This window comes from Entelurus aequoreus, linkage group LG10 (genome assembly GCF_033978785.1).
Source record: "Entelurus aequoreus isolate RoL-2023_Sb linkage group LG10, RoL_Eaeq_v1.1, whole genome shotgun sequence".
In the NCBI taxonomy this organism is placed as follows: domain Eukaryota; kingdom Metazoa; phylum Chordata; class Actinopteri; order Syngnathiformes; family Syngnathidae; genus Entelurus; species Entelurus aequoreus.
In genome coordinates, this window is record NC_084740.1 from 39,996,677 (window position 1) to 40,024,472 (window position 27,796).

At 39.5% G+C, this 27,796-nt stretch overlaps 1 protein-coding gene across 2 annotated transcripts in view; it reads right to left on the bottom strand.

The window, feature by feature from the left end:
- Positions 1-6,936: 6,936 nt before the first annotated feature.
- bcl9l (bcl9 like) overlaps positions 6,937-27,796 on the bottom strand; it is an 84,447-nt gene continuing 63,587 nt past the window's right edge. For both annotated transcript variants that reach the window (XM_062060860.1, XM_062060859.1), the window contains exons 2-9: positions 27,331-27,427; positions 20,423-20,832; positions 14,544-14,666; positions 14,158-14,368; positions 13,997-14,081; positions 9,008-11,339; positions 8,724-8,927; positions 6,937-8,642 (exon numbers count right to left, since the gene is read on the bottom strand). In XM_062060860.1, the coding sequence (XP_061916844.1) occupies positions 7,486-8,642; positions 8,724-8,927; positions 9,008-11,339; positions 13,997-14,081; positions 14,158-14,368; positions 14,544-14,666; positions 20,423-20,747 (4,437 nt within the window). In that variant the 5' untranslated portion in view covers positions 20,748-20,832; positions 27,331-27,427 and the 3' untranslated portion in view covers positions 6,937-7,485. The remainder of the gene's footprint in view (positions 8,643-8,723; positions 8,928-9,007; positions 11,340-13,996; positions 14,082-14,157; positions 14,369-14,543; positions 14,667-20,422; positions 20,833-27,330; positions 27,428-27,796) is intronic.

Consider the following 27,796-nt stretch of genomic DNA (forward strand, 5'->3'; position numbering starts at 1 on the left):
CGGAAATTATCGGTATCGTTTTTTTTTTTTTTTTTAATTAAATCAACATAAAAAACACAAGATACACTTACAATTAGTGCACCAACCCAAAAAACCTCCCTCCCCCATTCACACATTCATACAAAAGGGTTGGTTCTTTCTGTTATTAATATTCTGGTTCCTACATTATATATCAATATATATCAATACAGTCTGCAAGGGATACAGTCCGTAAGCACACATGATTGTGCGTGCTGCTGCTCCACTAATAGTACTAACCTTTAACAGTTAATTTTACTCATTTTCATTAATTACTAGTTTCTATGTAACTGTTTTTATATTGTTTTACTTTCTTTTTTATTCAAGAAAATGTTTTTAATTTACTTATCTTATTTTATTAATTTTTTAAAAAAGGACCTTATCTTCACCATACCTGGTTGTCCAAATTAGGCATAATAATGTGTTAATTCCACGACTGTATATATCGGTATCGGTTGATATCGGTATCTGTAATTAAAGAGTTGGACAATATCGGAATATCGGATATCGGCGAAAAGCCATTATCGGACATTCCTAATTGTTATGCCTAATTTGGACAACCAGGTATGGTGAAAATAAGGTCCTTTAAAAAAAAAAAAAAAAAAAAAAAAAAAAAAATAAGATAAATAAATTTAAAAAAAATTCTTGAATAAAAAAGAAAGTAAAACAATACAAAAACAGTTACATAGAAACTAGTAATTAATGAAAATGAGTAAAATTAACTGTTAAAGGTTAGTACTATTAGTGGAGCAGCAGCACGCACAATCATGTGTGCTTACGGACTGTATCCCTTGCAGACTGTATTGATATATATTGATATATAATGTAGGAACCAGAATATTAATAACAGAAAGAAACAACCCTTTTGTGTGAATGAGTGTGAATGGGGGAGGGAGGTTTTTTGGGTTGGTGCACTAATTGCAAGTGTATCTTGTGTTTTTTATGTTGACTTAATAAAAACAACAAAAAAAACGACACAGATAATAAAAAAAACGATACCGATAATTTCCAATATTACAATTTAAAGCATTTATCGGCCGATAATATATACAGGGCGATATTATCGGACATCTCTATTAAAAAGTCACAATTATCAGACAAAAAGTCACATTTATCAGATAAAAAGTCACAATTATCAGACAAAAAGTCAAAATGATCAGTTAAAAAGTCACAATTTTTATATACTGTTGTCATTGTTGAGACAAAAACTCATAGTTGTGAGATAAAAAAGTCATAGTTACGAAATAAAAAGTCATTGCTATGAGATAAAAAGTCCATCCATCCATCCATTTTCTACCGCTTGCCCCTTTTGGGGGGGGGGGGGGGGGGGGGGGCTGGAGCCTATCTCAGCTGCATTCGGGCGGAAGGCGGGGTACACCCTGGACAAGTCGCCACAAAGTCATAGTTATGAAATAAAAAGTCGAAGTTATGAGACAAAAAAGTAATTGTTATGAGATAAAAACTCGAAGTATTGAGACAAAAAGTCATAGTTATGAGACACAAAGTCATCGTTGTAAATTAATAAAAAAATCATATTTATGACATGGTCATAATTATGAGATTCAAAGTCGAAATTTTGAGATGAAAAGTCATAATTATGAGATAAAACGAAATTGTGAGATAAAAAGTCATAATTTTGAGACAAAAAGTAAAAATTGAGGTATGAAAGTCATAATTGTGGACTGGACTTTCACAATGTTATGTCAGACCCACTCGACATCCGTTGCTTTCGGTCTCCCCTAGAGGGGGGGGGGGGTTACCCACATATGCGGTCCTCTCCAAGGTTTCTCATAGTCATTCACCGACGTCCCACTGGGGTGAGTTTTTCCTTGCCCGTATGTGGGCTCTGTACCTAGGATGTCGTTGTGGCTTGTACAGCCCTTTGAGACACTTGTGATTTAGGGCTATATAAATAAACATTGATTGATTGATAATTATGATATAAATCATAATAGTGAGATAAGTCATAATTATGAAAAAAGTCGAAATTGTGAGATAAAAAGTCAGTTATGAAATAAAAAGTAATTGGTGGAATAAAAAGTCAAAGTTATGAAATAAAAACTCGAAGTTATGAGACAAAAAAGTAATTATGAGATACAAACTCGAAGTATTGAGACAAAAAGTCATAGTTATGACACAGTCATCGTGAATTAAAAAAAATCATATTTTTGAGATAGTCATAATTTTGAGATATAATTATGAGATAAAACGAAATTATGAGATGAAAAGTCATAATTTTGAGACAAAAAGTAAACATTGAAGTATGAAAGTCATAATGTGAGTGTGAATGTTGTCTGTCTGTGTTGGCCCTGTGATGAAGTGGCGACTTGTCCAGAGTTTACGCCACCTTCCGCCCGAATGCAGCTGAGATAGGCTCCAGCATCCCCCGCGACTCCGAAAGGGACAAGCGGTAGAAAATGGATGGATGGAAGTCATAATTATGATATAAATCATAATAGTGAGATAAGTCATAATTATGAAAAAAGTCGAAATTGTGAGATAAAAAGTTATGAAATAAAAAATCATATTTATGAGATCGTCATAATTATGAGATTCAAAGTCGAAATTATGAGATGAAAAGTCATAATTGTCAGATAGTCAAAATTATGAGATAAAACGAAATTATGAAATAAAAAGTCATAATTTTGAGACAAAAAGTAAAAATTGAGGTATGAGTCATAATTATGATATAAATCATAATAGTGAGATAAGTCATAATTATGAAAAAAGTCGAAATTCTGAGATAAAAAGTCATAGTTGTGAAATAAAAAATCATATTTATGAGATCGTCATAATTATGAGATTCAAAGTCGACATTTTGAGATTAAGTCATAATTGTCAGCTAAAAAGTCATAATTATGAGATAAAGTCGAAATTATGAGATGAAAAGTCATATTGTCAGATTAAGTCAAAATTATGAGATAAAACGAAATTATGAGATAAAAAGTCATACTTTTGAGACAAAAAGGAAAAATGGAGGTAAGAAAGTCATAATTATGAAAGTCATTGTTATGAGACAAAAACTCAGTTGTGAGATAAAAAGTCATTGATATGAGATTTAAAAAAGTCAGTTATGAGACACAAAGTCATAGTTGTGAAATACAAAATCATATTTATGAGATAGTCATAATTATGAGATTCAAAGTCGAAATTTTGAGACGAAGTCATAATTGTCAGCTAAAAAGTCATAAGTATGAGATAAAGTAGAAATTATGAAATGAAAAGTCATAGTCAGCAAAAGCCATAATTATGAGATAAGGTCTAAATCATCAGATGAAAAGTCATAATTGTCAGATAAAAAGTCATAAATGTCAAGTCATAATTATGAAATGAAAAATCGAAATTATGACAAAAAGTCAACTGTGAGATAAAAAGTCATAATTTGGTATAAATCATAATTATGAGATAAGACAGTCGAAATTATGATATAAATCACAATTACGGTAAAAAGTCGAAATTGTGAGATAATCACAATTATGAGATAAAAAGTCAATTATGACATAGAAAGTCAATTGTGAGATTAAAAATCTAAATTATGAGATACAAAGTCATATTTATGAAATAAAAAGTCAAAAATGTGAAATAAAGCTATACATATGAGATAAGTCATTTTTTGAGACAACAAAGTCGAAATTTTTAGACAAAAAGTCTTAATTATAATACAAAGTCGAAATTGGGAGATAAATCATAACTATTAGATTAAAAAATCAAAATGATAAAAAAAGGTCATAATTATGAGTTAAGTCAAAATGATGAAATAAAGTCATAATGAAATAAAAAGTTGAGATTTAAAGTCGAAATGACTACAAATATCGTTTTAAGTAATCCTCAATAAACATATCTGACATGTCCTGCCGAAAAGATGCCACTGTGACTGTTGTGTAAAGTATCTCACCATTTCATCTTTACTTTTTATACCACAATACTTTTCATAACATCATTTCAACTTTTTACCTCATGATTATGACTTACCATTGGGGTACTTTTTTGTGCTTCTATAGTACCGCTGGCTTATTATCTGTCATGCCCCCCTTTCACTACAGAAAACTAGATATTTATTCATCCATCGCAGTGGTTCTCAAACTTTTTTCACCAAGTACCATCTCAGAAAAAAGTTGTCTCTCCAAGTACCACCATAATGACCACCATTAAAATACAGGAGCATAATAGGCCTAAGTATTCATTAAATATATGTAATAGTTTTGGCCACTGTAATATTACACACAGTATGAACTAGGGCTGCAACAACTAATCGATTAAATCATTTAAATCGATTATAAAAATAGTTGGCGATTAATTTAGTCATCCATTCGTTGGATCTATGCGCATGCGCAGAGGCAATTTTTGTATTTTTTAAAATGTTTATAAACTGCAACATGTACAAACAGCTGAGAAACAATAGTCAAAAATAAGTATGGTGCCAGTATGCTGTTTTTCCCCCAATAAAATACTGGAAAGGATAGAAATGTAGTTTGTCTCTTTTATCCGATTATTAATCGATCAATCGAAGTAATAATCGACAGATTAATCGATTATCAAATTAATCGTTAGTTGCAGCCCTAGTATGAACAGTAACAATGTGTTTGAATATGGGAAGGTAAAACACTGTACTTCTTTAGCGTACCACTAGATGGAGCCCACATACCACAGTTTGAGAATCACTGATCTATTTTGCTTGTTCAAAATAGACGGTTTAGTCTACGGAATGAAATATAGACCCTAATTACGGGGGTGTCCCGATCCTACATTGATATCAGGTATTGTTCCGATATCATTAAAAAACGGGTACCAGTTTATATCCGCTTGCATGTAAAATATCCGATACAGGCTAAGCGCTTCGATACAAGCAGTCCTGCAGCGTGCTTACTACTGGACAGCTAGTTAACATCTAAATGTCCTCCAATAAACACACAATTCCTTCTATTTTACTCAAGTCATTTACAAAAAGGTAAATATGCTAGGCTATAGGCTGCTAGCTCAGCTACACAATAGCGCACAAGCTATACATTCGTAATATTTAATTGCAGTGTAAAACGGCACATTTGTCAATATAAACAAGTATCAAATATTTATAGTTGCATGATACTACCTTAAAGGCCTACTGAAAGCCACTACTACCGACCACGCAGTCTGATAGTTTATATATCAATGATGAAATCTTAACATTGCAACACATGCCAATACGGCCGGTTTAACTTATAAAGTGCAATTTTACATTTCCAGCGAAACTTCCGGTTGAAAACGTTTATGTATGATGACGTATGCGCGTGACGTCAATCGTTGAAACGGAAGTATTCGGACACATTGTATCCAATACAAAAAGCTCGGTTTTCATCGCAAAATTCCACAGTATTCTGGACATCTGTGTTGGTGAATCTTTTGCAATTTGTTTAATGAACAATGAAGACTGCAAAGAAGAAAGCTGTAGGTGGGATCAGCGTATTAGTGGCTGGCTGCAGCAACACAACCAGGAGGACTTTGAGTCGGATAGCAGACGCGCTATCTGACGCTAGCCGCCGACCGCATCGATGATCGGGTGAAGTCCTTCGTCGCGCTGTCGATCCCTGGAATGCAGGTGAGCACGGGTGTTGATGAGCAGATGAGGGCTAGCGTAGGTGGATAGCTAATGTTTTTAGCATAGCTCTGTGAGGTCCCGTAGCTAAGTTAGCTTCAATGGCGTCGTTAGCAACAGCATTGTTAAGCTTCGCCAGGCTGGAAAGCATTAACCGTGTAGTTACATGTCCATGGTTTAATAGTATTGTTGATCTACTGTCTATCCTTCCAGTCAGGGGCTTATTTCTTTTGTTTCTATCTGCAGTTAAGCCCGATGTTATCACGTTAGCTCCGTAGCTAAAGTGCTTCACCGATGTATTGTAGTGGAGATAAAAGTCACTGTGAATGTCCATTCCGCGTTCTCGACTCATTTTCAAGAGGATATAGTATCCGAGGTGGTTTAAAATACAAATCCGTGATCCACAATAGAAAAAGGAGAAAGTGTGGAATCCAATGAACCCTTGTACCCAAGTTACGGCCAGAGCAAAAAAAGAAAGTCCTGCACTGCACTCTAGTCCTTCACTCTCATGTTCCTCATCCAGGAATCTTTCATCCTCGCTCAAATTAATGGGGTAATTGTCGCTTTCTCGGTCCGAATCGCTCTCGCTGCTGGTGTAAACAATAGGTAAATGTGAGAAGCCCTTCAACCTGTGACGTCACGCTACTTCCGGTACAGGCAAGGCTTTTTTTTATCAGCGACCAAAAGTTGCTAACTTTATCGTCGATGTTCTCTACTAAATCCTTTCAGCAAAAATATGGCAATATCGCGAAATGATCAAGTATGACACATAGAATGGATCTGCTATCCCCGTTGAAATAAGAAAATTTCATTTCAGTAGGCCTTTAAGATCCAAAGTGTCCAGATCTTTCAACTTACCATGTCTTGAGCTTAACTTCAATATTGTGGCCACTTTAAAATCAATAAAAAAACAATTACCACTTCAATTTAAAAGACCGCACACATTCTCACTATTGTTCCCAGTTTAAATAATTTGACTTGATCAAGCCTTTTCAAGCATTCCACACTGCAAAACAAAAGTAGGATTCATGTTGGTTAATATTAGTATCGGACAATACTCACGGGTCCAGTATCGGAAGTGAAAAGGTCGTAATCGGGACACCCCTACTTAAAAACCAAAGGATTCATTTGAGCACTGCTACCCCCTAGCTGGGGGCTTGTGTATCGTTCAAGCAGGACTAAAGATACTAATACCGGAAGTCCGCCTACCCCCTCCCAGACATCTCCCCAGGGGCGAGGGCGCCAAGAGGAAGCCAGAGTGCCTGGAGAGAACCCACACAAGCACAGGGGAGAAGATGCAAACCACGGCTAGTACACAGCCTGGGTATTAGTATTCATTAATGACAGTTTTCACACAAAGTTATTAAGGCTTTCATTTATTTCCCCGCAACAACGTCCTGTTGCCTCCAAAGTAAAACCACCATAGAGATTCTCATTAGACGTCTATTATTAAAACACAGTTATACAGAACGAGTGCAAACAATCACAAATTGCATCTTATATACAGCAAGTATATATTATTATTATGATGTTTTTTTTGTTTTCTTTAGAGAATTCATTTGCGCGACATTTTGGTAGCTGGAGAAAACGAATCGACCAAAAAAAACAAATAGAAATTCTAGGCACTCCTCTTGTAACTGCCTCGTGATTCCCGACAAACAAGCACGTCTTTAATGTACATAATTTACAGTATTTTAGAAAAGCGCTTGGGATTTTGAACATTTAACCATCGTACAGTGCTTTTAAATAGTCAAGGTGTACGTCAGCAGCGATGTGCGGATCGTGGCTGACGTACGGTTCTTAAAATTTCAAGCGAGAACGAACAGAAGGATGAAAAAGCTCGGACACAACGCGAACGTAATGGAGACACGCTTTTACAGGCCACGTGAGGTGGGTCAAAAAGGCATATTGGCCATACCGCCGGGGCCGTAACCAATGGGGCTTTCCAGGGACATTCCCCGCTGTCTGAGGGTCTGGGGTCCCACCATTCCCGTCTGTGCATGGGCAGGGCCCATCATGGCACCCTGAGGGGACATCAAAGGAGCCTGGGGGCCGAAGGGATCTCCCGGCATGGGCATGCTTCGCTGCTTGGCCTGCATCATCATGGCGTTCTGCCGTGCCATCAGACTGTGCTGGTGCTGCTGGGATGACATCAGTCCGGGGTACGGGTTGGAGGGATGCTGGAGAAGACTGTTGGCCATCATGGCTTGCTGTTGCTGAAGCTGGGGACCCATGGGGCCTGTCCTTGCCATCATATGCCCAGGGGGGCACATGGGCCCCATGCCGGCACCAGGCATCATTCCCCTGGCATTCCCAGGAATAACACCCATGCTTGGGCCGAGTCCGCCGTGTGCGGGGTGGGGCGACATCTGCTGCTCAGCCATCATGTTCTGTAAATTGGCCAAGTGGGGGTTGGATGAGGAGATGCGGCCATGCGGGGGGCCGGAGGAAGACAAGTGTTTGAGGAGCTGCTGGGGAGGGAGCTGCTGCGACGCGGATCCCTGGTGCGGTTCACTCTTGGGGAAATACTGCAGAGTGCTGCTGGGCTTATCAGACGGAATGATGCGGGAGAGGTCAAACTCAGGGATCCCTGAGTGAGTGGGTCGGATGACTTCGCTCAGATCCGGACCGTCTCTCATGGGCAGAGAGAAGGACTCGTGGCGTTGGTGAGGGTCTTTACTCAGCAGGTGCAGCTGCTGAGGCGGCAGAAGATCCTCACTGGACTGAGGGAAGTTCTGCGACATTCTCCCCATAGGTGAACGCATGCGCCCGTGAGACGACGGGTGCATGCGGGCGAAAGCGGCCATTTGGTTTTGAGACATGGGCGAAACATTGCAACGGCCCAGTTCGTCACTTCCTCCTCCCATCATGGCTGAATTCATGAGCGGTAGGCCCATTTGGTTTGGGGAAGACAACACAGGCTCTGAGGCATCATGGGACAACTGCTGTGGACCTTGGCTTGGAAGTCCCAAGGGGCTTTGAGAATCACTGTGGGCACCAATGGAGCTCTGGGAGACCAGAATCTGGGAGGTTGGAGGGTTCCCCATGCCGCCTGTTGGAATAACAAAAAGCCGCGTTTGAATATGAGTTACAAGCAATTTTCACAGTCATAAAATAGCCTTTGTGTTCATACCTCCGATGCTGACGCCGGGCAGAAGAGGTCGATCGGGCATCATCTCGTCATCAGAAGTCGCAATGGTCTTGATCGCATCGTGGTACAGAGGAGTTGTACTGGGAAGGGCGTACTTGGACATCTGGGACATGATCAGCGACAAGGGGTTCTGTGACGACGCGGCATCAGGGGTAGAGTTGGAACTTCTTGGGGGTAGTGCTCGCCCTGCGAAGGACAGGAAGATTTCAAGCCACAGAAATAAGAAAAGACAGATCAATTACAACCTAGGACATTTTTGACTGTACCCGTCTCAGGATGACTTCCCCCGTTGCCGGTTACCCTGCCAACTGTCGGACCACCTGGACTTGACGGAGCTGTTTTAGGAGACATCCATGCCGGAGAGGCCATGGCCATAGCTGGGGACTTGAGTTGTCCAGGAGAGACCGACGGCGAGTGCAACTCGTGGTTAGAAGACCCCATTATCTGGGGGGACTTCAGGGAAGAAGAGCAAGGTGTCCCTGCGCCAGAGGCAGGCTGAAGAGGAGGGTGAGGGCCTACAGGGCCGATAATGGAGGGAGACTTCTGCCCTGGAGCAGATGGAGACGTAAGATGACCTGGTGCTTCTCGGTTTAGAGATGGAGAATTTAACTGATGAGGATGCTGCAGTGATGGAGAGGCCAGTGGGTGAACTTTGACTGATAGGTCGGTAGGATGCCGTGGACCGGGACCCACCCCTCTCAAATCTCCAATGATTGGCATATGACTGAGGCGTGATGTACCTCCCATCTGATTACGACCCTCCTGCTCGGGTCCAAACATCTCAGGACCGGGCAGTTGAGAATATGGCCCCTCACTCTGTCCACTAGAGAAATGGCCTTGAGTTGGAAAACGAAAGGGTCCATCAGGTCCGGGCACCATTCCCATATTTCTTCTTTCGATTTGTGAAGCTCGTATTCTTGCTATCTCTCCGGGACTGAAAAAGTCACTTAAAGCCCCACCTCGTCCAGCGACTCTTCTGAGCTTTTGAGATAGCGTCATGTGCTGCTGCTGAATATTCATTTGTGGGTTCATGTTTATTGAGAGGTTGCCCCCTAGAGGAGAGTCCATTAGGTCTCTGATCTGAGGCCCCCCTCCAGGAGAGCCTATCATTTCCCGTGAACCAGGAAAATCCATAGGATCCCCTTGGTTGGAAGGTGGACCCCGGCCCATACTCAGATTGGAGAACTCTGGGCCCCCGGGATTATCCATAATTCTTGAGCCCTGTTGCTGCTGTGCAATCAATCGTTCAATTTCAAACCTAGGAAGCCCTTGCACCTTCCGTTTCTCTGCGATGCGAAACAATTCCTCCCGGGTTAAGAGTTCTGAGTCTTCCTGCAAGTGCTGAGGAGGGTAGCAACCTGGAAACGAACCTCCGCCATCCACGTTGTTGGACATGTTCTCGAGCCAAATCCCTCTCGAGGACCTTTGCGGTCCGAGTCCATCAACAGATAAGAGTCCTCCCGGACTGCCGGGAAACCCCCCTCCACCGGGTGGACCCCTCTGCACCTGTGCTAAGAACTTTGGACGACCAGGTCCTTCTTGATGCATGCCCGTCATTCGTACATTTCCTGGCATTCCTCCACCCATCATATTTCCAGAACCCCATTGTTGATCTCCAGGCTTGCTGTGATAGGGCGGAGGCGGTCCTCTCATCATCATGGGACCTCCATGCATCCCCATCTCAGTCATCATTCTAAAGTGCTGAGGATTTTGGATTTCCTGTTGCCTCCTCTTTTCTTGGTAGTATTCTTCTTGGAGTTTACGCCACGCGATTTGTTCTGGGCTCAGCCCTTCCAGTCCAAATAAGGGACCCATGTCAAGGCCAGGTGAAGACATCGGATGATGAGGATGCTGCTGTTGCAGATTGTGGTGAGGCTCCATTTCGGGGCTGTCCGTAGCAGCACCTAGCGATTGCGTTTGCGACATTATGGACTGCAGTGGTTCTTCAAACTTCTTCATGGCCCCCATGGAGGCCAAGGCCGAGAGTGCCATGCTACTACTGCTGCAATCTCCAGTGTTGGTACCGTTGTCACCATCACCGAGGACAGAACCTCGGTCAGTACTACTGCTGTGAACTACGGTGGAAGCGTTGTTGGGGAGATGACTGCCGGGGCCTCCTGTGTCGCCGGGGCCTCCTCTTACTCCAGTGCGTAGAAACAGCCTTTCTATGTCTCTCAGTGTCTGCAAAGAGCGCTCCCGGTGTTCCAGCTGCTCCTTGGAAAGACTGCCGGCATTCCTCTGACCTGTGTCGCTCTGTAAATGTGCAGACAGGATGGAAGGACTCCCCGACGGAGAGAGAGTAGCAACCGGAAGACCTTCGCTGTGTACAGTTCCTGAAACTGGTCCAACGGGCGTGGCTGTGCCGTCTCCCTCTGGCCTCCTTGAGAGAACGCAGTTACTGGTCGACAGACCGCCAAGTCTGGTCTGAGGGGAGTCATTATCAGAGCGGCCAGCAGTTGTCTGTGTTCTTGTCGCGAACAAGGGGGCTGCGCCTCCTGCTGACACGGGCTGTGGGGTTCCACTTTTGGATTTAGGGGTGCCTGTGGGTGGTGACGAGCTGGAGTTCACCTTCTCCAGGACCCTCCCCAGTTGGTAGCCCTTTGTTGGACAGACACAAGTGTAAAAGGATATTGTGAAAACGTTTTAATAATTACATGACATTCATTTTAAATCAGTATCCTTACTATTATATACAATAAATATGGTATATTATAGTAACAGTCATCCCTTGCTGTATCGCACTTCAAAGTTTACACGATAATTAAAGGGGTACTGCACTTTTTGGGGGAATTTTGCCAATCATTCTAACACATGTTTTTATTTTTTTTATGCATTCTACTCCGTAAAAATACGACAACTAACAATGCAGCTAACGGGTGTCCACTATTGCGTCCTCTAAAAACATCCCAAAACCGGCAACAATACTCCATTCACATGTCATGTTTTGGCGATTTTGTTATTATAAGCGTTAATGCCGAGGCACTACTTTTAGCAGCGCCGTGACCACAGAGAGCTAACTAGCTTACACTGCTATATAAACATTTTGAGCTGCTGCATTGCCTCTGAATTCTAGATTATGAATCATGTATTCTTTAGTAGAAAGTTGTGGACATAAACCGAGAAGTTGGTCAACTTTGACATCCAACTTAGACCCGGAGATGGCGAGAAAGACACAAAAAGACACTTTTTGGTGTCAACTTTATTTTCTTTTCTTTTTACCTGCGTGAGAATTATAATTAATTCCTTATCTAAACGGGAAGATACAAACATCCCATCAGTCGGCGTCCCAGTGAGAGCAGACATTGTACATTAAGTGGTTGCTTAATATGTTGGTAGTGTGTATTTCTTGTTTAGCACTTAGCAATAAATGCAACTTGCTGGATCTGCTAATCACTCAACTTTTAAAACTTTTAGGTTCATCCTCCTTATATTCAGGCTCTAAAATAGAAGTTTCTGGATCATCATTTGTCCCAAGTAGTCTTTGTTGTCTCTCATGAAGTCTGCCATGACTAGTAGTAGTGTTGTTGAAGTAACTATTACATGTTATTATGAATGTTACAACATTACATATAAACTTACAGCATGTATATAAACATTGATGGAGGTTTTTGGATGTTTTGAGAGTGTTTTGTAGGCGAAATAAAGTGAACTCCATTACCTCTTGTTAGCTGACTCTTGCTTGCTTTTATTTACAAGTTAGAATACATTAAAGAAAAGAAAAACATGTGTTTGTGTCTTCATAAGAATTGTGCACGATAGACAAAGTTCTAAAATAAGCCTTTTCAAACATAAAATGACTCAACGGACTAAATAAATCAATTCGGTATTATTGGCCACTACATGAGACTAAACCAATCAGAGTTCACCGCTCAGTATCGTGGCCACTGATTGGCTCAGCCTCAGGCAAGATCCAGCCCCGCCTGTTTTTTTCTCTCATGTATATACTGAAAATTATTTGCCACTTGCCAAGATTTAAATGTTTTTATTTGTAGAAATGTCCCTAGTTTTGAGAGTTGTTTACTTATTTTTTAGTCATTCATTTAACATCATAATCTTAATTTTATCATCAATCATATTTTGTCTATTTACTTTAAAAACGTTAAAATTGAGAACATAACTATGTAAATAAGATACTTTGGTTTCCTCTACATAGGAAATTTTGTTGAAAGATTCTGCAACATCCCGAGGATGTTTAATTTAGGAATTGCAAGTTGAATATTGCTTGTTTTCAGAATAAAATACTTGTTTTTTGCTTAAACGACAAGCTAATTTGTAGATATGCAAATCTTAATTCAAGATGTCTTATCAAGTAAAATGAACACGGACAAATAATTTCACTAGTTTTTAGTATCTATTTAAACTAAAATCTAGTCTATTTATCTTAGAATTTGTCAGCTCTTTTTTTTACAGTGTATGACTTATTTTCTTCCATAATGCCTACTATATTGGATTAAAGCAGTGCTTCTTAACCATAGGGCCGGGGGGCCCATTGTAGGGCTGCAAGAGCCCCGTAGAGGGCCGCCAAAAATATGTTTCTCAGTTGTGGTCTGTATTGGCCGCAGCTGTACTCAGTTGTAATATACTTTTCCACCACTTGTGGCAGTAGTGACAATATCAAACTAACAGAAGAAGCCTGGAGCTAAAGTTCTAGGAGTTTCTGAAGCGCAAAAATAACTAAAGTGGTGAAGCTGTATTTTCATTTGCACTTTAATTTGTTGACAGTTTATTTAAAAAACATATTCATTATTAATTTACTTTATTTGTTTTAGCACTGTGTAATCGTGTGTACAGTTATTTTTCATTAGTTCTCAGTCCCTTCTTTTGGTTTCACTGTTCATGGTTTCATATCACCTGACAAGGTTTATCATGTTAAACTAAGTAGGTTAGATATAATTCTTGAATATGATTAAAAGTGTTAATAGTTAATATTTGAATGTGCTCTGAGGCCCCCTGTAGTGGAAGCGTTGGGCTCCAAAGGTAAAAAGGTCACAAACCCCTGGATTAAAGAGTGTAAAGGTGACTATGTGGGTGTTAATTCATGCCTCAAGAGTTCCCACAATGTTAAAAAAAACCCAACGTAATTTAAAAGGTCGTAACCAGGTTTTTAACGAATTTAATTACAACAATTAGGCCCAGAACCACTTAACCGCAATAAACAAAAGCTTTACTGCATTATTATTATTATACAGTACGCTTCAAAAATAAAAGCAGAAACAGGCACAAATGGACAATAGAGAGTACAAAATATATTTCACCTGCTCCAGCTTGACTCGTGGAACATTTTGCTGGTGAAAGTGAAGAATGGAATCCATCTTTCCTTTCATGACTGCCTCTGCGGCGCTGTCGGAAGCACATTTGGGCTAATTAGTATCATTAACGAATTAGATTTCACACGTGTTGGATAAATGCTTCGTACCAGTTGGCCAGGTTTGTTGTAAAAACATACAACAGTTGCTGCGAGGACGACGGAGGCAGCGCTGCCTTAAGCACAGGTGCAGGTCTGGGTCCAGGTCCGGAAACTGGTACTGGTCCTGGTCCTGGTGCACGTGCCATTGGAGGTTCAGATGCGGGCGCAGAAGACGGATGATCAGGATTTACTTGCCTGGGACCTGACGGTCCTCGCTCACCTAAGAAAGACAACGCGCATCCTGGTAAAATAAACAATCAGCGTATTGTTGTAGATGCACCACACAAACACTAGATGGAGCCAAAGCACACAACAAAAGCAGAATCGTATCTCTTTTCTCTTGCATGTGTTTTCCTTGTAAAGACAAACATGTATTTGGCCCTGCATGGACTCACGTTGAGTTGTAGAGCGCGGCTTGTCCTCATCGTCCTCCGTGTCAGGACCAGAGCACCACTCGTCTCCGCTGTATGGCTGCTTCTTCTCCAGGACACATCGCCGCTTACTGCGCGTCACACCCTCTTCAAGACACACACAGACACGGTTACAGCTCCATGATACCATTTGAAGTCCTGCTGGTGTTGGGAATTGCTTTTTGCTGGGAATTTATGGTAAAAAATTTGGGGGCTCTGCTAAACACGCATGCACGCATATACTGTATGTGTGTGTGTGTGTGTGTGTATATGTATATATATATATATATATATATATATATATATATATATATATATATATATATATATATATATATATATATGCACACACATATGCATACACGTACGCATATACAAAACCTAAAACCAGTGAAGTTGGCACGTTGTGTAAATGGTAAATAAAAACAGAATACAATGATTTGCAAATCCTTTTCAACTTCTATTCAATTGAATAGACTGCAAAGACAAGATATTTAATGTTCCAACTGAGAAACTTCATTTTTTTTTGCAAATAATCATTAACTTAGAATTTAATGGCAGCAACACATTGCAAAAAAGTTGTCACAGGGGCATTTTTACCACTGTCTGACATGGCCTTTCCTTTTAACAACACTCAGTAAACGTTTGGGAACTGAGGAGACACATTTTTGAAGCTTCTCAGGTGGAATTCTTTCCCATTCTTGCTTGATGTACAGCTTAAGTTGTTCAACAGTCCGGGGGTCTCCCTTGTGCTATTTTAGGCTTCATAAAGCGCCACACATTTTCAATGGGAGACAGGTCTGGACTACAGGCAGGCCAGTCTAGTACCCGCACTCTTTTACTATGAAGCCACGTTGATGTAACACGTGGCTTGGCATTGTCTTGCTGAAATAAGCAGGGGCGTCCATGGTAACGTTGCTTGGATCAGCATTAATGGCGCCTTCACAGATGTGTAAGTTACCCATGTCTTGGGCACTAATGCACCCCCATACCATCACAGATGCTGGCTTTTGAACTTTGCGCCTAGCACAATTCAGATAGTTCTTTTTCACTGTGTTCCGGAAGACACAACGTCCACAGTTTCCAAAAACAATTTGAAATGTAGATTTGTCAGACCACAGAACACTTTCCCACTTTGCATCAGTCCATCTTAGATGAGCTCGGGCCCTGCGAAGCCGGCAGCGTTTCTGGGTGTTGTTGATAAATGGCTTTTGCTTTGCATAGTAGAGTTTTAACTTGCACTTACAGATGTAGTGACGAACTGTAGTTACTGACAGTGGTTTTCTGAAGTGTTCCTGAGCCCATGTGGTGATATCCTTTACCCACTGATGTCGCTTTTTCATGCAGTAATGCTTGAGGGATCCAAGGTCATGGGCATTCAATGTTACGTGCAGTGATTTCTCCAGATTCTCTGAACCTTTTGATGATATTATGGACCGTGGATGTTGAAATCCCTGAATTCCTTGTAATAGCTCGTTGAGAAATGTTGTTCTTTAAACTGTTCGACAATTTGCTCAGGCATTTGTTGACAAAGTGGTGACCCTCGCCCCATCCTTGTTTGTGAATGACTGAGCATTTCATGGAATCTGCTATTATACCCAATCATGGCACCCACCTGTTGCCAATTAGCCTGTTCACCTGTGGGATGTTCCAAATAAGTGTTTGATGAGCATTCCTCAACTTTCTCGTCTTTTTTGCCACTTGTGCCAGTTTTTTTTAAACATGTTGCAGGCATCAAATTCCAAATGAGCTAATATTTGCAAAAAATAATAAAGTTTTCCATTTCAAACGTTAAGTATCTTGTCTTTGCAGTCTATTCAATTGAACATAGGTTGAAAAGGATTTGCAAGTACTGTATTTTTTGGAGTATAAGTCGCACCGGCCGAAAATGCATAATAAAGAAGGGAAAAAACATAAGTCGCACTGGAGTATAAGTCCCATTTATTGGGGAAATGTATTTGATAAAAGCCAACACCAAGAATAGACATTTGAAAGGCAATTTAAAATAAATAAAGAATAGTGAACAACAGGCTGAATAAGTGTACATTATATGAGGCATAAATAACCAACTGAAAACGTGCCTGGTATGTTAACGTAACATATTATGGTAAGAGTCATTCAAATAACTATAACATATAGAACATGCTATACGTTTACCAAACAATCTGTCACTCCTAATCGCTAAATCCCATGAAATCTTATACGTCTAGTCTCTTACGTGAATGAGATAAATAATATTATTTGATATTTTACGCAAATGTGTTAATAATTTCACACATAAGTCGCTCCCGAGTATAAGTCGCACCCCTGGCCAAACTATGAAAAAAACTGCGACTTATAGTCCGAAAAATACGGTATTCTGTTTTTATTTACGATTTACACAACGTGCCAACTTCACAGGTTTTGGGGTTTGTACACATACACGCACGCATACATACACACATATGTGTGTATATATGCATGCATTTATGTATATATATATATATATATATATATATATATATATATATATATATATATATATATATATATATATATATATATATATATATATATATATATATATATATATATAGTATATATATACACATATACACACACACATGCATATATACACACATACACGCACGCATATACACATACATGCATATATACATTCATGTATACTGTACATACATGCATATATACACACACATATATACACAAACATATATACACACATGCATATATACACATACATATATACATACACACACATGCATATACACATACACACATGCACATATCCATGCACATATATGCATGCATATATATCCATGCACATATATGCATGCATATATCCATGCACATATATGCATGCATATATCCATGCACATATATGCATGCATATATCCATGCACATATATGCATGCATATATCCATGCACATATATGCATGCACATATATGCATGCATATATCCATGCACATACAGTGGGGCAAAAAAGTATTTAGTCAGCCACGCATTGACAATCAATGGGTGGCTGACTAAATACTTTTTTGCCCCACTGTATATACATGCATATATCCATGCACATATATGTGCATGCATATATCCATGCACATATATGTGCATGCATATATCCATGCACATATATGTGCATGCATATATCCATGCACATATATGTGCATGCATATATCCATGCACATATATGTGCATGCATATATCCATGCACATATATGTGCATGCATATATCCATGCACATATATGCATGCATGTATCCATGCACATATATGCATGCATGTATCCATGCACATATATACATGCATGTATCCATGCACATATATACATGCATATATCCATGCATATACTGTATATACATGCATATATCCATGCACATACTGTATATACATGCATATATCCATGCACATATATGCATATACATACATAAATATATATACATGCATATATCCATGCACATATATACATGCATATATGCATATACATACATAAATATATATATATGCATATATCCATGCACATATATACATGCATATATCCATGCACATATATGCATATACATACATAAATATATATACACTTTGAAAGCCAGAGACAATGTTATTGAGTTCATCATCTCAGGCTTACCAATGTATTAAAAGATACAATTTGTAATGCTTCTGGACATGAAATATAATGCTTTTTAATGCCATTTAAGGCTTTTATTTTGGCAAAATCCATTAAATGACTTAATACTTTTTAATGACCCGCGAAAACCCTGGCATTATTTACATCTGAGTGTAAATGTAAAGAATAAAACCACAGTGATGGATCTGTGTGGTCCTTACAAGATGACGCAACTGCCCTGCAAACATAGTTGACTTGTTTAGGACTTCAAAGCAGGTGTTGATAAAAGACTTCCCTGCTGTTAGATGGTACATGATGCTGCTAGTGTACGACCTCTCGTGCTTATAAAAAAAGGAAATTTTTCACATCTTTATTTACACCAATTACATAAAATACTGATTAATACAGGCATCGATAAGGAATATACCCGCTGCATATTTTAAAGGTAGAATTAGAACAGTGTTTCTTAAGCTCCCCTTATAGGGCCGCCAAAAAACCCCGTGTTTCTCAGCTGTGGTCCGTATGGCCCGCAGCGGTACTCAGTTGTAATACACTTTTCCACCACTTGTGGCAGTAATGACAATATCAAACAGAAGAAGTCTGGAGCTGAAGTCATAGAGAAGTTTCTTTAACGCAAAAATTATGACTAAGTGATGAAGCTGTATTTTCATTTGCACTTTAATTTTTTTGACAGTTTATTTGAGAATCATATTCATTATTATTTTATTTTACCAGAACAATTGTATGTACATTTATTTTTTATTGTTTATTGTTATGAGTATTTCTTCCTTTTATTATTATTTTATCTATGAGTCCCTTCTTATTTGGGCTGTGAATTTTTGGGTACCACATGATTCGATTAGATTCTTGGGTGTAACGATTCGATTCCGAATCGAACCGATCCTCGATTCACAATCAATACTTTTTTAATAACATTAGGTGCCAGTTATATGAATAACTTCATACCTCCATAAAATAGATAACAGCTCTATATTATTATAATACACTTCTTTATTACTTGAAAGAAAACTGTTTTTGTTTAAAACATTTTTTACCCAAACATTTAATAAAGTTAAGTACAAATAAGACAGCAAGAGAAGTATCCAACACATAATTCTCTTTTCTAAATTATATCTGTACAGTAGATATGATTATCTACATCAACAATATGATATGTCTGAATGGCTGGACAGGACATATTTAAAAAAAAAAAGAAGATACATTTATATATATATATACATATATATATATACATTTATATATATATATACATTTATATATATATATATATATATATATATATATATATATATATATATATATATATATATAATTTATTTATTTTTAAAAATCTATTTTTTATTTTTTTCAACTGATGAAGATTCGTTACAATTAACCGTGATTCATTAAAAAATCGTTTTTGACACCCTATTTCTTATACAGTATGTTTTTATTAGTATTTAGTACAACTGGCCTGGGAAGGCCTCGGGATCTCCTGGGAGGAGTTGGATGAAGTGGCTGGGCAGAGGGAAGTCTGGGCTTTCTCTGCTTGGGCTGCTGCCCCCGCGACCCGATCTCGGATAAGCGGAAGAACATGGATGGATTATTTTTCTAATCAGCTTGACCTAAGCCTAAAGTTTATATGTTCAGCAAATAATATTTGTGATTAACACATGCATTTCTTATAATCGACAAAGTAAACTGCATATATACAGTTTCAAAATAATACATCGCAATTTTACATTTTCTTTGCAACATATCCAGAAAGATTAGGTATGATTATTGAATACCATTAAAATTAAGGGTAAAATTACTAAGTTAGTTTAAATATTTGAGTTAGGCCCCGCCACCAAAAAGGTTTAGAACCCCTGCATTACAACATTATTTTAAAGAACTTGAATGAAGCCACATTTTTGCAACAGAACGTTTGGCATGTGGGCTTCACGTTTTCCTGTCAGTGGCCCTGGGCGGAATAAGTTTGAACTTCCCTTGGATGCATCAACAAGTGAAACCTCTTTTGAAGACCCACAGGGGAAGTCCCTGGGTTTCCTTTGCAACCACGAGGACACCAAGTCTTGCTGCCGCTATCAGCGATCAGCGCCTTGGGGGCGGCGGGGATTCTGTCGCTCGCTTAAAAGGTCGGGGCATTTCTGTCTCGTCAGCCATTACGTGAGAACGCTTCCTGCCGGAAGAGGCGAGCCTACGTCCATTTGTGGCGAGACGGAAGTGATTGAGGTGAAGAAGTTGAAAACGTCTCACCTGCTTTGGCGTCAGCCTCCAGGGTTTTAGCGGCAGCTGGTTGCGAATCACCAGAGTCCACAGAGACGCTCCTCTCCCGCTTGCTTTTGGTTTTTAGCATCCCTCCGACGCCGCTCGCCGATTGGCTGGCGGCCTTCAGCCCGGAGTTGCTTTTGTGGACGCCATGGCCCCCAGCGGCACCGAGGCGGCTCTTGGGCCCCAGGTGACCGGCGGCTGCCTGCTGCTGTTGCGGCGGAGCAGCCTGCAGGTTGACGGCGGCTATTTGAGCTCGTCCGTCACCGCCGAGCTGCTTGCCATGATTGGCCAGTTCATTGTCCGTGTGCATTTGATTGGCTGCCAAGTGAGGCCGAGGGCGGCTGGAGGAGAAAAGTTGCGTCCTGGACTGAAGCTCACATCACCAACGGGCAACACTGAGGGAGAAAGGACAAATGACGATTGTGAATATTTCAGAATGAAGGATGTCGTACGCCAGGGGCGTCAGACTTGTTTTCATGGAGGGCCACGTCAAGTATTGAGCAGCAAATAACATATCAATATGTCTGTGCATTTTGATGATGAGGGCCCGAGCAGCTAAATCATATTTAAGTTATGCTTTTTTCCTATGCTTTGAATCCTGTGGCTTATTAAGTGGTGCAGCTAATTTATGGATTTTTCTAGCGGCCATAATGTTTTGTCCTTCAAATTTTCTTGTAATCAGACCATATATTTTGGTATATTAGATCAGTGGTCCCCAACCACTGGGTCGCGGCCCGGTACCGGCCCGTGGATCGATTGGTACCGGGCTGCACAAGAAAAAAATAAAAAATAAAAATAAAAATATATATTTTTTATTTTTTTATTAAATAAACATAAAAAACACAAGATACACTTACAATTAGTGCACCAACCCAAAAAACCTCCCTCCCCCATTAACACTCATTCACACTCATTCGCACAAAAGGGTTGTTTTTTTCTGTTATTAATATTTCTGGTTCCTACATTATATATCAATATACAAACCCCGTTTCCATATGAGTTGGGAAATTGTGTTAGATGTAAATATAAACAGAATACAATGATTTGCAAATCCTTTTCAACCCATATTCAATTGAATGCACTACAAAGACAAGATATTTGATGTTCAAACTCATAAACTTAATTTTTTTTGCAAATAATAATTAACTTAGAATTTCATGGCTGCAACACGTGCCAAAGTAGTTGGGAAAGGGCATGTTCACCACTGTGTTACATCACCTTTTCTTTTAACAACACTCAATAAACGATTGGGAACTGAGGAAACTAATTGTTGAAGCTTTGAAAGTGGAATTCTTTCTCATTCTTGTTTTATGTAGAGCTTCAGTCGTTCAACAGTCCGAAGTCTCGCTGTCGTATTTTACGCTTCATAATGCGCCACAATTTTTGATGGGAGACAGGTCTGGACTGCAGGCGGGCCAGGAAAGTACCCGCACTCTTTTTTTATGAACCCACGCTGTTGTAACACATGCTGAATGTGGCTTGGCATTGTCTTGCTGAAATAAGCAGGGGCGTCCATGAAAAAGACGGCGCTTAGATGGCAGCATATGTTGTTCCAAAACCTGTACGTACCTTTCAGCATTAATGGTGCCTTCACAGATGTGTAAGTTACCCATGTCTTGGGCACTAATGCACCCCCATACCATCACACATGCTGGCTTTTCAACTTTGCGTCGATAACAGTCTGGATGGTTCGCTTCCCTTTTGGTCCGGATGACACGATGTCGAGTATTTCCAAAAACAATTTGAAATGTGGACTCGTCAGACCATAGAACACTTTTCCACTTTGCATGAGTCTATCTTAGATGATCTCGGGCCCACCGAAGCCGGCGGCGTTTCTGGGTGTTGTTGATAAATGGCTTTCGCTTTGCAGAGTAGATCTTTAACTTGCACTTACAGATGTAGCGACCAACTGTATTTAGTGACAGTGGTTTTCTGAAGTGTTCCTGAGCCCATGTGGTGATATCCTTTATAGATTGATGTCGGTTTTTGATACAGTGCCGTCTGAGGGATCGAAGGTCACGGTCATTCAATGTTGGTTTCCGGCCATGCCGCTTACGTGGAGTGATTTCTCCAGATTCTCTGAACCTTTTGATGATACTATGGACCGTGGATGTTGAAATCCCTAAATTTCTTGCAATTGCACTTTGAGAAACGTTGTTCTTAAACTGTTTGACTATTTGCTCACGCAGTTGTGGACAAAGGGGTGTACCTCGCCCCATCCTTTCTTGTGAAAGACTAAGCATTTTTTGGGAAGCTGTTTTTATACCCAATCATGGCACCCACTTGTTCCCAATTAGCCTGCACACCTGTGGGATGTTCCAAATAAGTGTTTGATGAGCATTCCTCAACTTTACCAGTATTTATTGCCACCTTTCCCAACTTCTTTGTCACATGTTGCTGGCATCAAATTCTAAAGTTAAGGATTATTTGCAAAAAAAAAAAAGTTTATCAGTTTGAACATCAAATATGAATTTGAAAATGATTTGCAAATCATTGTATTCCGTTTATATTTACATCTAAAACAATTTCCCAACTCATATGGAAACAGGGTTTGTATATAAATACAGTCTGCAAGGATACAGTCCGTAAGCACACATGATTGTATTTTTTTTATTACAAAAAAATTAAAAATAAATAAATAAATAAATAAATAAAAATAAACATCCGCGCCCCGACTTATGGTCTGGTAGGGATGATGTTTGATAAGGAATTATCGAGTTCGAGCCTATTATCGAATCCTCTTATCGAACCGATTCCTTATCGATTCTCTTATCGAGTCCAGATAGGTTGTTGTATATGGGAAAAAACACACAATATTTGGTTTAACAAAAGCTCACTTTTATTATATAATAAAAAAATAAAATCAAATAAATAAATATTGACTGTTACCCACCTAAAAAAATAAAATAAAATAAATAAATATTGACTGTTGTTACCCAAAGTATATTACCGTAATTTCCGGACTATAAGCCGCACCTGACTATAAGCCGCACCAGCTAAATTTAGGGGAAAATACAGATTGCTCCACATATAAGCCGCACCTGACTATAAGCCGCAGGGTTTTGATGTGTAATTAGCGTAGTATATGGGGGTTCCTGCTACCACGGAGGGGATTGTCGGGACAAAGATGACTGTTTGGGAACGCAAAGCGTCCCATTTATTAACAATAAATCTTTCAATCATTCAATCAAACTTTCACATCTTTGACATGGCGAACAGCATTCGTGCAGAGTACAAATAATACAACGCTGCAAAGTAATACAAAGTGCTCGCCTGTACGTTATCAAAATAACCAGCCTACCGGTATATGAAAAGTCAGTCTTTAATCATTGTGTCATCGTCTTCCTCCTGCGTACTAAAACCACCGAAATCCTCTTCGTCGGTGTCGGAGAAGAACAGGCCGTAAATAAGCCGCACCCTTGTATAAGCCGCAGGGACCAGAACGAGGGGGGAAAGTAGCGGCTTATAGTCCGGAAATTACGGTAAGTGGTATTTTTCAGAGAAACAAATATATACAGTAACACAAAAACAAGCTGTCTCTGTGATCACTATAGGTGTATAAATAATAATATAGTGTTAAATAAAATCAGTCCCTTGGGCACAAAACTGAAAATAATACAGCTCTCCAAAAAGTGCACTTCTGCTGCTATTTGACATAACTGTTTGTTATGATGCTTTGACATTTTTGCACTTTATTTCTTTATTGAAAGAACATTCTATGAAGAGAAAAGTTATTTGCAAATGTGGTTACAATGCTGAACAATGAAAAGTTAAAGCTAAAAAAAGAAATACACTTTATTGAGTTAACATTATTTCTTTATGGGGGAAAAATGTTATGAGCTAGAGAATATAACTACACTAGCCAGCATGCAACGGGAGTTACGAGCATGCGCGGTAGCCCCGAAAAGTGTTGCATGTTGCCACTCTGTGAAAGTAAACGTCAAGAACTCAGCCAACACGCCTCGTCTGCATTATTTATAATTAGACAGACAACACATATACAGTGTGATTTTGTTTTGTTTACAAGGAAAGAAAAACAAAAGTTAAAAAAGGGAGATATGTTGTATATATATGTATGTGCTGCGGTTGTTTTAAGAACGTTGCGACAGCTGCCGTAAAGGAGGTGCGTTGCTAACCTGGTTGCTATGTTTCCGGTTGGTCGTAAAAGTGTTCGTCATGTGTTTTACCCTGCTAAATTCTCTCAGTAAAGTTATTCGATGGATTATAACTTTTGTTTTGAACTTTATTACACCTTGGAGCGCTTTTTCCCGTCCATTGTTTTCCTGCTTTCGCTATCTGCGCCTAATGACTGAGCTACGTGACGTCATTTCTTGTGATGTCCCACGGAGCATTTCTGGTCGGGACGGGATTCGAATAAAGAATAAACTCTTTTCCTTTACTATAGTGGTCTCGATAACGGGTACCGGTTCTCAAAAAGGGATTCGAGTCCGAGGACTCAGTTCTTTTCTTATCAAACAACCGGGAAAACCGGTTTCGAGTATCATCCCTATGGTCTGGCGTGGCAAATTATCTAAAAATATTTTTTTCTTCTAAAATTTGGTGGGTGTGGCTTAAATACCGGTGCGATCCAGGGTTTTTTCTTAATGTAATTGAATGTGGCGCACCACCACGGCAATTTTATTACCACCGCACCTTGAAAATGTTTTTTTTTTACTTGAAAACAAATTAAAATATATTATTTTGTAGCCCCCAGAACAAATCACACAAAGTCTGACGCAATTTTTAACTTATATTACCAATCTCACCTTTACCATGAATTGATTAACGTGGACCCTGACTTAAACAAGTTGAAAAAACGTAATTGGGTGTTACCATTTAGTGGTCAATTGTACGGAATATGTACTGTACTGTGCAATCTACTAATAAAAGCTTCAATAAAAAAAAAAACTAACGGCACAATTCCAACAGGTTTTACTCCAGTGTACACACACTTCTGTCTCCGCGCTTCTCAGGACACACAACACTCACTCATTTTCCGTGTGTTTGCAAACGTGGGAAAAACTAACATCAAATCCAAGCCACACGGACATACAACATTAACGTTAGCTGGTCGTTACAGTATGATTTGATACATATAGCCTATTTTTTCGCACTATTGACAAGGGATGCCAGACCACCAGAAAAAGACTGATTACCGAAAACCACACTGCCAAAACTGGATGTAAACAAAACGCACACCACTGTCTGGAGCGTTGTCAGCAAGTCTGTGATGTTTACGTAATCTTCATATATATTCCAGATATACCCGCGGACAGCCTTCTACAAAATGTGCAAATATTATGAGGACAATGGCGGCTTTTAAGGAGAGAAAGTCCAACTGCAGCAACGGCGCCAAGCAAGTGTGACGTCATGCTCGCTGCATCCTCTTTAGTCATGGAGGGACAGAAGTAGAGTCTCTAAACATGAGTACATTCTATAATAACACCAGAAGAAGATGCTAGATTTGATGCAAGTTGTTTTTATCTTAAAAACTGATTAAAAGTCTCTAGACCCTTGAAAAAATCTCAACGAAGTACATTGAACAAAAAGCAGCAACAATTGAAAATATTATACTAATAAATAAAAACAGATTTGGTTTAAACGTATGTAAGGATTTTCTTTGCCTTTTTAAAGAAATATCACTATAGGAAAATATGCAAATTAGTCGATGACGTCATGGTGACCACGCCACGGTATCTTGGCAGTCTAGGGGAAACCCTGCGCTCTATTGTCTGTAACTTACGGTATATGTCGTATTTCTTCTGCCAAGATAGTAGATTGTGTGGCTGTTTGTTTATGTTTTAATACAACTTATTTATAAGTGTGTCTGTGTACTTTTTGAGCACATTCAACAATATTGTAGTAATAATGATATTGGAATTGTGCAAACTGAGGTGTTAGACTTGAACCTGGAAAAAACTTACATCTTGACAATGGAACGATCAGTCCACACGATTCCGGCTCCAAAAATGAGGTTAATATATGATACCAGTGTTTCCCACACATTCATTTATTTGTGGCGGCCCGCCACTAAAGAATTACGTCCGCCACAAATTAAAAAAAATTTTTTTTAAAAACAATTTTTTAAAATTTTTTTTTTTGTTGTCCTCTCCAGCTTCTTAGGCAAATCATATAGTTGATGTAGATGCCCATATCGGCTGTTCAGATTTACTTTACAAAAGAGAAGTGTAGGATACTTCTCTTGTTGCCTTATTTGTATTTGACTTTATTAAATGTATTTATATTAGAAACACAACATGTGTATTAACAAAGGGTGCAAAGTCTACAGGTAGTAGGAAACACATGGTTAAGTGTAGGGAGTAAAACTGATGGCAGTCTAAAGTTCAAGATTTTTGGAGCTCTTTGTTCAGTGGATCAGATGTTTGATGAAGCTCTGTGTCTATCTACCACCACTACTGTTTTCTGTTTATTTGTTACTGACTGTGGCAGGACACCTCTGCCTCTGTTTCACTTCATGTTGCTGGTAAATAATATGGTTGTAGTAGTAGGCTAAAGTTAAATTATTTAGTATGCACTAATTAAAGGGGCAGAGCTTTATGAGACATTTTAGCTTTTATATTTTATAAGATATATTTTTTGTAAGAACCGCAATTAATAAATATATTTCAGTGAATAACTTATTATTCAAATCTGTATATAAATATGTACATAAAGTGTTGTAATTATATTGTAAAATGGATGGATGGATGGACGTTTAAAACAAAACTATTATTAATTAGTAAGTATAAATTTTTTGAGCCTTTTTAGAGAAAATCATATCATTGTAGTAAATTATGCAAATTACTCGATGATGTCATGGTGACCACGCCCATAGCCACGCCCCCACAGCCACAGGTGTCTTGGCAGTTTATGGGAAACACTGGATACCCTACCTGCGGCTGACTGGAAACACACTGAGGTCCCGTGGTAGGCCTGACACCGCCATGCTGCTCGCCCTCGCCACGCTTCAGTGGACACCCGTGGACATCTCTGGATGGAGGAGAGAGACAATAGGATGAGGAGTAATCTCGGACATCCTTCTCAGGACCACATGAGCAAAGACTGTCAAGAGCCAGACCAGACGCTGGTAAGAGAGCCAAGGCCTCGTTTTTAACGGTTGGCCGGTAGAGTTTTTGGACTTGGCTCTGAAGTACCCCAGCAGCATTCTAGGTCCCTCCCCTCGGCCAACACATTGCCAAACACAGGAAGACATTCCACGAGGCGTTCTGGAGCAAGGCCTGACTCACCCAGCTCAAAACATGCCTCCCTCTTGACAGGTTACGCTGTTAGCCAATCTTTCCCACACACATCAAACTGGAACATTCCGTAGGTCTGCTGTGCCTTTCACACAGGAATACG